Source organism: Hypanus sabinus, chromosome 29 (assembly GCF_030144855.1).
Source record: "Hypanus sabinus isolate sHypSab1 chromosome 29, sHypSab1.hap1, whole genome shotgun sequence".
NCBI lineage: Eukaryota > Metazoa > Chordata > Chondrichthyes > Myliobatiformes > Dasyatidae > Hypanus > Hypanus sabinus.
Window position 1 is genome coordinate 5,014,025 of NC_082734.1, and position 12,866 is coordinate 5,026,890.

At 48.4% G+C, this 12,866-nt stretch overlaps 1 protein-coding gene across 8 annotated transcripts in view; it reads left to right on the top strand.

The window, feature by feature from the left end:
• LOC132382752 (potassium voltage-gated channel subfamily C member 1-like) overlaps positions 1 to 12,866 on the top strand; it is a 162,740-nt gene that overhangs the window by 85,242 nt on the left and 64,632 nt on the right. Inside the window, exon 3 of one of the 8 annotated variants that reach the window (XM_059953208.1) lies at positions 4,568 to 4,602. The exons of the other annotated variants lie outside the window; for them this stretch is intronic. Coding sequence (XP_059809191.1) covers positions 4,568 to 4,602 — 35 coding nt within the window. The remainder of the gene's footprint in view (positions 1 to 4,567; positions 4,603 to 12,866) is intronic. 8 annotated transcript variants of the gene reach the window in all.

The window sequence follows — 12,866 nt, forward strand, 5'->3', positions numbered from 1 at the left end:
AGGGTTGGTCTGTACATAAATCAGGGTTGGTCTGTACATAAACACTACTATTCAGTGTCCTGATCCAGTCAGAGATTTAATTGTCTTCTAAATCAAGGAACTAACCAGGGGCAGCCCATTTAAAATTTATTGTTAAGCAGTGCGTTAGTTAATTAACAGTTCTGGGAAAGACAGATAATAGTAGGACAGCATTTTAAATCGAATTTGAGATTGAGTTAATAAAGTTCATATCTAAATTCTTTAATATGAATGTAGAAATCTGTGTAGGGACATCGGGCAATTAGTTTAAGACCAAGTGGAAAGTAGATTAACGAAAGAGCAAATAAATTGTGCAACACACACAAAATGCCAGAGGAACTCAGCAGGTCAGTCAGCATCTGTAGGTGAAGCCAAGTGGGTGGGATCATTTTTTTTCACTTTCCCCTTTTCTCTTCTTCTATTCTCCACTTTTGCCTACCACCTCTTCTTCTCTCCTGCCTATCACCTCCTCCTGGTGCCCCTCTGATTTTTCCCTTTCTCCTACGGCCCACTCTCCTCTCCTGTCAGATTCCTTCCTCTCCAGACATCAATGTTCCCCACCCTACTGGCTTCACCTATCACCTTCCAGCTAGCCTCCTTCCCCTCCCCCCACCTTTTATTCTTGCACCTTTCCCCTTCCTTCTCCGTCCTGAAGAAGGTTCTCGGCCTGAAACGTTGACTGTTTGTTCACTTCTATAGATGCTGCCTGACCTGCTGAGTTCCTCCAACATTGTATATGTTGCTCTGGATTTCCAGCATCTGCAGAATCTCTTGTGTTTAGGATAAATTTAGTTGATATTATTGTTTAGCTGTTTGGAGTGAAGCCATAGTAAAAAATGGTGCATTTTACCTAATAGGATAACAGATTTTCAGTTTATTTCGACCCTCTATTGTGGGTCAATAATATCAGCGCCGGACTCCGGGGTGAAGGTTCCCGAGTTCGAATCCAAGTTGGGTTGAGCGTTGAGCTAGCAACTCAGCCTCGTAAAAACAGGAATAGTTTGCTATGGAAACACCGTCATGACGGTGCCCCGATAACTCCGCTGCTGAGTTGAGGGCTAGTCTTCTTGTCTTCTTCTGTTGTATAAAGACGTTACTGCCAGCGATCAGGGTTCGATACTTGCCGCGGTCTGGAAGTAGTTTGTACATTCCTCCCCCTGACTGGGAGGGTTTTGTCCGGGTGCTCTGGTTTCAGTGTGGTGGGGCCGGGATATGTCTCTACCAAAGAAGATATAAGACGTTGCTTCCCTTCTCTAGCCTGCAGGTCACCCTTGGGCAAGGGGTAATACGTGCTTAGCCTCCGATGAGGGTCATGAGATACCATGGGAGCAGGTGGTGGATGGTCGTTTGAGCAACTGGTGCATGTCTCAAGTTCCTGGTTATGTGACCACTGACACCAGGCAGATAACCTTTGAAGAGTATTGATTATGGCGGGGGGTGGGGGGGGAGTGGTCACCCGTCCTGTAAAGACACTCACTGCCCAGAAGAAGGTGACGGCAAACCGCCTCCGTATAATAATTTGCCAAGAATTTGCCAATAATTCATCTGACATGGCACACAGTGAATGAACGAGCAAATAAGTAACCAGTAATATTCCATAACAGTGCCAGCCCATCGTGTAGAGGCATCAGCACTGGACCTCAATGTGAGTGGTCCCAGGTTCGAATCCGGCCGAATTCCTTCCACGCTTGCCATCCACGCTGGGTTGAGTGTCCAGCTAGCAACTCGGCCTCGTAAAAAACAGACAGAAATGCTAAAGAAATGGCGCGGAAAGGAATAACAACAATATTCAATAACAGAGTTTTTCCATGAATTTCCTTGTGGAATAAAGATTCCGTAGGCATAATGTTTCAACTTTATAAAATGTCATTAGCTTGAAAGAGGACCGTGAGATCATAAGACATGGGAGCAGAATTAGGCCATTCAGCCCATCAAATCAGCTCTGCTCATAATGTTGCTAAAACAAGCCTGGGAGGATTTTAGAATTCAGCAAAGGGTTACTAAAAATTGATAATAATAAAAATTAGAATATAAAAATAATCTAAAAAGAGGCACAGCATGAGGTTTTAGATATTTTTCTATAGCTGTGCAAGACAGCCAGTCAGAGACAGAACCAATTACAAATATAGAAAAGGCAGAGACATCAAATTTATCTTCATGATAGCAAGCATAAAACAATAGAGAAAGATTGGGAACCAATAAATAAGTAAATTAATAATAAAACATGGAGAAATTAATTGTACTAAAAGCAAAACGATCCCTTGGCAGATGGCCCACGTTTAGTACACAGTTCACCAGAAGCGGTGCCGCAGGTAGACGGTTAAGAAGGCTTCTGGCACGCTGGCTTTCATTAGTACCGAAGCTGGGATTTTATGTTGCAGTTGTATTAGATGTTGCTGAGTCTGGTTTTGGAATATAGTGTTCAGTTTTGGTCATTACACTGGTAGGTGTTTGATGTAGGGAATGGGTCTCGTAGCTGATTAAAACTCACATGGTGTATTGTGCGTTGCCTGGATTTTTGCCCGCATTGGCTTATAAAAGGGACTGAGATCTACATGTCTGTTTACAGAATTGTTTGCAGAACATTATGCTTCCAAGGGTAGAGACGAGGGAGAGTTGGTCATGCTGCTTTACAGCCAGGTGATGATCATGGATCCCTGTGGATAGTTTTCTCCCAGTTTGTCCAACGTAACATTTGCTGCAGTGCCCACACTGGATCTCGTGGACCACATTGGTCTTGTCCAATGGCTTGGTTTGCTCTTCTAGCCTGCAGATTACTCTCCTCGGCGTTGCTGTTGGTTTATGCATGACCAAAATTCCACGTTCTTGGAATTAGAGAATTTCTAGAAGCATGGTTCCCTCCAAACAATTCTATAAACTGACACGAAGACCTCGATCCCATTTATAAGCCAATGTGGGCAGAATTCTAGACAACACACAGAGTTGGCCACACAACCAATCAGCGATGAAACCCCTACCTACATCACAATTGAGTTTCAACCAATCAACTGATTGACTGGAAAGAGCGTACAGGAGATTGAAAAGGATGTTGCTTAGACTCGAGGAACTGAGATATTGAGCAGTTTGGAGCGTTGGAGAAAATGGGGGATCTTGTAGAGGTATATGAAATCATGAGGGGCATAGGTCAGGGAAAGCACACGGTCTTTTTCCCCAGGGTTTGGCAATTAAAAGCTGGAGGGACGGGAGATCTTGAGCAACAGACACAGAATGTTCATGTCCCTCCACAGATCCTGCCTGACCTGCTGAATTCCTCCAGCATTCTGACTGTATTGCACAAGAACTAGGGGACATAGTTCCCAGTGCAAGGATAGAGGATTAATAACAACTTTAGGGACAACTTTTTCACACAGCCAGTGATGAGTCTGTGTATGGAATGAGCTGCTTGAAGAAGTGGTTGAGGCAGGTACATTAAGAACACTTTTGAATGATTATTTTGGATAAATGTTTGGGCAATTACACGGTTAGGAAAAATTTTAGAGGAATGTGGTCCAACACAAGCAAAATAGACTAACTTAGCGTAGCGGTTAGCGTGACACAATTACAGATTGGGGTTCCTCCGTGAGGAGTCTGTGTGTCTTCCCTGCGGAATGTCCGGGTTTCCTCTGGGTACTCCGTTCCCCCCCCCCCCCCCCCATAGTCCAGAGACATACCGGCTATGTTAATTGGCCAATGTAAATTGTTCTGTGATTAGGTTAGGGTTAAAGTGGGGTCGTCAAGGCAATGCAGCTCCAGGAGGAGGAAGGGCCTATACCACGCTGTAACTCTAAGTAAATAAATAGATAGAAAGATAGATAGGTTGATGGATAGGTAAATAGGTAGATTTTGGTCACCAGAGACCAGTTGGGCAGAAGGACCTGTTTCCATTCTGTATGACTCTATGACTCTGTCCTAAGTTTACTGAAATAGTGGATCCATTGGTTTTGAATTTTTGGAACATCCTCACAGATTGTAAAGAGCAAATATAAATCCTACCTTCAAGAAAACATAGAACAAATAACATTGAACATTACAGCACAGGCCTTTCGGCCCACAATGTTGTGGCAACCTTTTAACCTACTCTAAGATCTATCTAACCTTTCCCTCCCAATAGGCCTGCAATTTTCTATAATCAATGCGTCTTTCTAAGAGTTTCTTAAATGCTTCTAAAGTATCTGCTTCTACCACCACCCCTGGGGCTGGCAGGACGTCCCACATACCCACCACTCTCAGTTTAAAGAATTTATCCCTAACATCCCCCTTATAATTTCCTCCATTCATCTTACAATTATGCCCCTTGGTATTAGCCATTTCCTCCCTCAGTAAAAGTCTCTGTCTATCCACTTGATCTATCCACTCCTCTTATCATCTTGTACACCTCTACTAAGTCACCTCTCATCCCCCTTCACTCCGAAGAGAAAAACTCAAGCTATCCTGTTAAGAAATGCCCTCTAATCCAGGCAGCATTCTGGCAAATCTCCTCTGCACCCTCTCTAAAGCTTCCACATCCTCCCTATAATGAGGTGACCAGAACTGAACACAATACTCCAAGTGCGGTCCAAAGAGAAAAACCTGAGTTCGCTCAATGTATCCTCATAAGATGTGCTCTCTAATCCAGGCAGCATCCTGGTCAATCTCCTCTGCACCCTCTCTAATCCAGACAGCATCCTGGTCAATCTCCTCTGCACCCTCTCTAATCCAGGCAGCATCCTGGTAAATCTCCTCTGCACCCTCTCTAATCCAGGCAGCATCCTGGTGAATCTCCTCTGCACCCTCTCTAATCCAGACAGCATCCTGGTGAATCTCCTCTGCACCCTCTCTAATCCAGGCAGCATCCTGGTCAATCTCCTCTGCACCCTCTCTAATCCAGGCAGCATCCTGGTCAATCTCCTCTGCACCCTCTCTGATCCAGGCAGCATCCTGGTCAATCTCCTCTGCACCCTCTCTAATCCAGGCAGCATCCTGGTCAATCTCCTCTGCACCCTCTCTAATCCAGGCAGCATCCTGGTGAATCTCCTCTGCACCCTCTCTGATCCAGGCAGCATCCTGGTGAATCTCCTCTGCACCCTCTCTAATCCAGGCAGCATCCTGGTCAATCTCCTCTGCACCCTCTCTAATCCAGGCAGCATCCTGGTAAATCTCCTCTGCACCCTCTCTAATCCAGGCAGCATCCTGGTAAATCTCCTCTGCACCCTCTCTAATCCAGGCAGCATCCTGGTGAATCTCCTCTGCACCCTCTCTAATCCAGGCAGCATCCTGGTAAATCTCCTCTGCACCCTCTCTAATCCAGGCAGCATCCTGGTGAATCTCCTCTACACCCTCTCTAATCCAGACAGCATCCTGGTGAATCTCCTCTGCACCCTCTCTAATCCAGGCAGCATCCTGGTCAATCTCCTCTGCACCCTCTCTAATCCAGGCAGCATCCTGGTCAATCTCCTCTGCACCCTCTCTAATCCAGGCAGCATCCTGGTCAATCTCCTCTGCACCCTCTCTAATCCAGACAGCATCCTGGTGAATCTCCTCTGCACCCTCTCTAATCCAGACAGCATCCTGGTCAATCTCCTCTGCACCCTCTCTAATCCAGACAGCATCCTGGTCAATCTCCTCTGCACCCTCTCTAATCCAGGCAGCATCCTGGTAAATCTCCTCTGCACCCTCTCTAATCCAGGCAGCATCCTGGTAAATCTCCTCTGCACCCTCTCTAATCCAGGCAGCATCCTGGTAAATCTCCTCTGCACCCTCTCTAATCCAGGCAGCATCCTGGTAAATCTCCTCTGCACCCTCTCTAATCCAGGCAGCATCCTGGTGAATCTCCTCTGCACCCTCTCTAATCCAGGCAGCATCCTGGTAAATCTCCTCTGCACCCTCTCTAATCCAGGCAGCATCCTGGTGAATCTCCTCTACACCCTCTCTAATCCAGACAGCATCCTGGTGAATCTCCTCTGCACCCTCTCTAATCCAGGCAGCATCCTGGTCAATCTCCTCTGCACCCTCTCTAATCCAGGCAGCATCCTGGTCAATCTCCTCTGCACCCTCTCTAATCCAGGCAGCATCCTGGTCAATCTCCTCTGCACCCTCTCTAATCCAGACAGCATCCTGGTGAATCTCCTCTGCACCCTCTCTAATCCAGACAGCATCCTGGTCAATCTCCTCTGCACCCTCTCTAATCCAGACAGCATCCTGGTCAATCTCCTCTGCACCCTCTCTAATCCAGGCAGCATCCTGGTAAATCTCCTCTGCACCCTCTCTAATCCAGGCAGCATCCTGGTAAATCTCCTCTGCACCCTCTCTAATCCAGGCAGCATCCTGGTGAATCTCCTCTGCACCCTCTCTAATCCAGACAGCATCCTGGTGAAACTCCTCTGCACCCTCTCTAATCCAGGCAGCATCCTGGTCAATCTCCTCTGCACCCTCTCTAATCCAGGCAGCATCCTGGTCAATCTCCTCTGCACCCTCTCTAATCCAGGCAGCATCCTGGTCAATCTCCTCTGCACCCTCTCTAATCCAGGCAGCATCCTGGTGAATCTCCTCTGCACCCTCTCTGATCCAGGCAGCATCCTGGTGAATCTCCTCTGCACCCTCTCTAATCCAGGCAGCATCCTGGTCAATCTCCTCTGCACCCTCTCTAATCCAGGCAGCATCCTGGTCAATCTCCTCTGCACCCTCTCTAATCCAGGCAGCATCCTGGTCAATCTCCTCTGCACCCTCTCTAATCCAGGCAGCATCCTGGTGAATCTCCTCTGCACCCTCTCTAATCCAGGCAGCATCCTGGTCAATCTCCTCTGCACCCTCTCTGATCCAGGCAGCATCCTGGTCAATCTCCTCTGCACCCTCTCTAATCCAGGCAGCATCCTGGTCAATCTCCTCTGCACCCTCTCTAATCCAGGCAGCATCCTGGTGAATCTCCTCTGCACCCTCTCTAATCCAGGCAGCATCCTGGTAAATCTCCTCTGCACCCTCTCTAATCCAGGCAGCATCCTGGTGAATCTCCTCTACACCCTCTCTAATCCAGACAGCATCCTGGTGAATCTCCTCTGCACCCTCTCTAATCCAGGCAGCATCCTGGTCAATCTCCTCTGCACCCTCTCTAATCCAGGCAGCATCCTGGTCAATCTCCTCTGCACCCTCTCTAATCCAGGCAGCATCCTGGTCAATCTCCTCTGCACCCTCTCTAATCCAGACAGCATCCTGGTGAATCTCCTCTGCACCCTCTCTAATCCAGACAGCATCCTGGTCAATCTCCTCTGCACCCTCTCTAATCCAGACAGCATCCTGGTCAATCTCCTCTGCACCCTCTCTAATCCAGGCAGCATCCTGGTAAATCTCCTCTGCACCCTCTCTAATCCAGGCAGCATCCTGGTAAATCTCCTCTGCACCCTCTCTAATCCAGGCAGCATCCTGGTAAATCTCCTCTGCACCCTCTCTAATCCAGGCAGCATCCTGGTAAATCTCCTCTGCACCCTCTCTAATCCAGGCAGCATCCTGGTGAATCTCCTCTGCACCCTCTCTAATCCAGGCAGCATCCTGGTAAATCTCCTCTGCACCCTCTCTAATCCAGGCAGCATCCTGGTGAATCTCCTCTACACCCTCTCTAATCCAGACAGCATCCTGGTGAATCTCCTCTGCACCCTCTCTAATCCAGGCAGCATCCTGGTCAATCTCCTCTGCACCCTCTCTAATCCAGGCAGCATCCTGGTCAATCTCCTCTGCACCCTCTCTAATCCAGGCAGCATCCTGGTCAATCTCCTCTGCACCCTCTCTAATCCAGACAGCATCCTGGTGAATCTCCTCTGCACCCTCTCTAATCCAGACAGCATCCTGGTCAATCTCCTCTGCACCCTCTCTAATCCAGACAGCATCCTGGTCAATCTCCTCTGCACCCTCTCTAATCCAGGCAGCATCCTGGTAAATCTCCTCTGCACCCTCTCTAATCCAGGCAGCATCCTGGTAAATCTCCTCTGCACCCTCTCTAATCCAGACAGCATCCTGGTGAATCTCCTCTGCACCCTCTCTAATCCAGGCAGCATCCTGGTGAATCTCCTCTGCACCCTCTCTAATCCAGGCAGCATCCTGGTAAATCTCCTCTGCACCCTCTCTAATCCAGGCAGCATCCTGGTGAATCTCCTCTGCACCCTCTCTAATCCAGACAGCATCCTGGTGAATCTCCTCTGCACCCTCTCTAATCCAGACAGCATCCTGGTGAATCTCCTCTGCACCCTCTCTAATCCAGGCAGCATCCTGGTCAATCTCCTCTGCACCCTCTCTAATCCAGGCAGCATCCTGGTGAATCTCCTCTGCACCCTCTCTAATCCAGACAGCATCCTGGTCAATCTCCTCTGCACCCTCTCTAATCCAGACAGCATCCTGGTCAATCTCCTCTGCACCCTCTCTAATCCAGACAGCATCCTGGTCAATCTCCTCTGCACCCTCTCTAATCCAGGCAGCATCCTGGTAAATCTCCTCTGCACCCTCTCTAATCCAGGCAGCATCCTGGTAAATCTCCTCTGCACCCTCTCTAATCCAGGCAGCATCCTGGTGAATCTCCTCTGCACCCTCTCTAATCCAGACAGCATCCTGGTGAAACTCCTCTGCACCCTCTCTAATCCAGGCAGCATCCTGGTCAATCTCCTCTGCACCCTCTCTAATCCAGGCAGCATCCTGGTCAATCTCCTCTGCACCCTCTCTAATCCAGGCAGCATCCTGGTCAATCTCCTCTGCACCCTCTCTAATCCAGGCAGCATCCTGGTGAATCTCCTCTGCACCCTCTCTGATCCAGGCAGCATCCTGGTGAATCTCCTCTGCACCCTCTCTAATCCAGGCAGCATCCTGGTCAATCTCCTCTGCACCCTCTCTAATCCAGGCAGCATCCTGGTAAATCTCCTCTGCACCCTCTCTAATCCAGGCAGCATCCTGGTCAATCTCCTCTGCACCCTCTCTAATCCAGACAGCATCCTGGTCAATCTCCTCTGCACCCTCTCTAATCCAGGCAGCATCCTGGTAAATCTCCTCTGCACCCTCTCTAATCCAGACAGCATCCTGGTGAATCTCCTCTGCACCCTCTCTAATCCAGGCAGCATCCTGGTGAATCTCCTCTGCACCCTCTCTAATCCAGGCAGCATCCTGGTGAATCTCCTCTGCACCCTCTCTAATCCAGGCAGCATCCTGGTGAATCTCCTCTGCACCCTCTCTGATCTAGGCAGCATCCTGGTGAATCTCCTCTGCACCCTCTCTAATCCAGGCAGCATCCTGGTGAATCTCCTCTGCACCCTCTCTAATCCAGACAGCATCCTGGTGAATCTCCTCTGCACCCTCTCTGATCCAGGCAGCATCCTGGTCAATCTCCTCTGCACCCTCTCTAATCCAGGCAGCATCCTGGTCAATCTCCTCTGCACCCACTCTAATCCAGGCAGCATCCTGGTAAATCTCCTCTGCACCCTCTCTAATCCAGACAGCATCCTGGTGAATCTCCTCTGCACCCTGTCTAATCCAGGCAGCATCCTGGTGAATCTCCTCTGCACCCTCTCCAATCCAGACAGCATCCTGGTGAATCTCCTCTGCACCCTCTCTAATCCAGGCAGAATCCTGGTCAATCTCCTCTGCACCCTCTCTAACCCAGGCAGCATCCTGGTCAATCTCCTCTGCACCCTCTCTAATCTTTCCACATCCTTCCTGTAATGAGGAGACCAGAACTGAACACAATACTCCCAAGTGTGGTCTGACCAGAGCGTTATAGAGCTGCAACCTTACCTAATGAAGGTCAACATGCCATACACCTTCGCAACAACCCTATCAACTTGCATGAGAACTTTGAGTATCAATGGAAGTTCGAAATAATTGGTCAGTTAGCCTGAGGTAAGCACTAATGCTAGACTCAGCTTTTAGAGGCATGGTGGATGTGGGTTTACAAAATCACAAGGTCATGGTGGTGGCTCAACGTACATTCAGTGGCCACTGAGTGTATGTTCATGGTCTTCTGCTGCTGTAGCCCGTCCACTTCAAGGTTCAACGTGATGTGCATTCAGAAATGCTCTTCTGCACACCAATGTTGTAACGTGTGGTTATCTGAGTTACTGTCACCTTCCTGTCAGCTTGAACCAGTCATCTTCCTTTTACCTCTCTGGCATTTTCACCCACAGAACTGCCACTCACTGGCTTTCTTTTTTTTTTGCTTTCACACCATACTCTGTAACTCTAGATACTGCTGTACGTGAAAATCCCAGCAGTTTCTGAGATACTCAAACCACCCCATCTGGCACCGACAATCATTCCACGGTCAAAGTCATTCGGCTTCGCCATTCTGACGTTTGACCTGAACAACAACGGAACCTCTTGACCATGTCCACATGCTTTTATGCGCTGAGCTGCTGCCACAAGGTTGGCTGATTAGATAATTGCGTTAATGAGCAGGTGTACTGGTGTACCTGACGAAGGGCTACTGAGAGTAGATACTGTATATGAATTAGAAAGCTATTTTGAGTAGTTTAAAGTTCCAACTTGCAGAGAACATTGATGGGAGCCTAGTCCTATCTGCATTTTTGAAAAATATTTGCTGATTTATCACATAAAATGTTATTACACAAAAACGAGTTTAAGGATTAGGTAATATGGATTCAGGATTGGTTAATGGATAGAAAGCACAGCGTGGGATAGACACTATATTTAATGGAGTGCTGTTAAGACTGGTGATGGATCTCAGCTTTGCAGTCGATGTTGATGACTTCACTGAGGGGGTTGAGTGAAATCTGTCCGAGTGGGCTGACGATACAATGCTTAGTGGGAAGAGGGGCAGCTGGGAGAAGGCAAAGAGGCAGCAGAGGTATAGAGACAGTGGTAACAAACAGGGTGAGTGAGTAAAAGTGAGCTGCCGTATAGACCGTGGGAGGCAGCAATTCAGCACGCTGGGCCTCTGGTGATAGGGTGTTCAAAGGAGAAGGCACTTCCTCACACAGAAGAGGTAGCTGCTTTACAGAGTCCAGAATTGAGTTACCTGCTGCAAGATCACCTTCTAGAAAAACACACTTTATTCGCTACTGACAGTACGCTCGTGGTCTTCTGCTGCTGTAGCCCGTCCACTTCAAGGTTCGACGTGTTGTGCATTCAGAGATGCTCTTCTGCACACCACTGTCGTAACGTGTGGTTATTCGAGTTACTGTCACCTTCCTGTCAGCCCTAATCCTAACCTTAGTGCTTGAAGGTTTTTATAGCTGGGGGTGGTATTGGAATAAACTCCCACTGCCTATTAAATTCTCCTAATGAGCTGCACCTCAAATAGTCTCTGACAGCCAAGTCCAGCTCTTGGCCTTCATGGATAGCTTAGCTACTAATCCGGCGGAACCATTTTGATTGACAGGAGGAGGGGCAAAGGTGGGTTCCTGGAGCCTTTGGGTAGATGGGGCTCGTCCGCCGTGGTCGGCAGGTCATCTAGGAGAAGGAAAACTGATCTTAAGCCTCCGCTGCCTCGCGGCTGCATCCCCTCATGAGGAAGGCTTTGGGAGTAAACCCTGAGGAAAAATCCTGACGTTGAGTTCAGTGCTGACTGGCGACTCCTGCGCAGGTGCCTAACTGTATCGGCCTCTGCCGTTCCTTTGGATTCATCCGCTGTGTGGCGAGGGGGAGCCTGCTGCGTGGGCTTGATCTCCATGTTGTACTGGCTTGCGTATACAACGTAGACAACTGATACGCAACATCCAGGGTCAACCCTGACCAAAGGAGGCCCTTGACGTTAACTACTGTATGAACAAGCGTGGGTGAAGCCACAGTTAGAAAAGTAGATAAGGTGAATAGTTTAAACTGACAAGAGATGGGAGGTGTTGGTATTTATTTAGAGATACAACATATTAACAGATGCTTCTGGCCCAACGAGCCCACGCTGCTCAGTGACAGTTAACCTACTAACCTGTTTGTCTTTGGAAAGTGGGGGGAAACCAGAGCACCCGGAGGAAATGCAATCAAGGGGGGAATGTACAAATTCCTGTAATAGCATTACGCTAACCGCCATGCTGCCATACCGCCGCTAGTTAAAGCACTGCAGGTGTGTGGAATCGCAACATGTTAATATTTCAAGGTACAGCAGACGACGAGAAAGACAAGTGGCATGTTAACTTTTACTTCAAGAGCTTTGGAGTGTTGGCGTAAAGATATATTGATGGAGCCGATATATGAGTTTGATGTGAGCAAACCTGGATTACAATGTAGAGTTTTGGTCTTCGAGATTAATGAAGGATGTTTAAGGAAGTGTAGCACACCTGAAAAAGAGTGTAACAAAGATCCCCTTGACTGATTCCTGGAATGAGGATCGAGTTGGCTGGGTTTATATCCACTTGAGTTTGGGCGCCATGGTAATGTAGCGGTTGGCGCAAAGCTATTAAAGTTTGGGGCCTCAGAGTTCGGAGTTCAAGGAGTCTCTGTACGTCTCCGGGTGCTCTGGTTTCCTCCCACAGGCCAAAGACGTACCAGATTAATTGGTCATTGTAAATTGTCCCGTGTTTAGGCTAGGGTTAAATCAGGGTTGTTGGGGGGGGGGGTGGTTTGCTGGACAGTGCAGATCGAAGGGCTGGAAGGACCTATTCCATGTTGTATCTCTAAACTAAATAAAGCCATTATTAATGTTTTGAAAACAGAGACTGATCGTGTGTTGGATAGGGGATACCAGCTGATGCTGGTAATTCAAAGCAACACACAGAAAATGCTGGGGGAGATCAGCTGGATAGGCTGCATGTATGGAAATGAATAAACAGTCAACGTTTTGGGCCGAGACCCTCCTCAGGACTGGAAAGGGAAGGGTGGAGGCCGGCGCGGATGCTGGAATAAAGAGGTGGGGGGGGGGGAGAAAGGAGGCCAGTTGGAAGGTG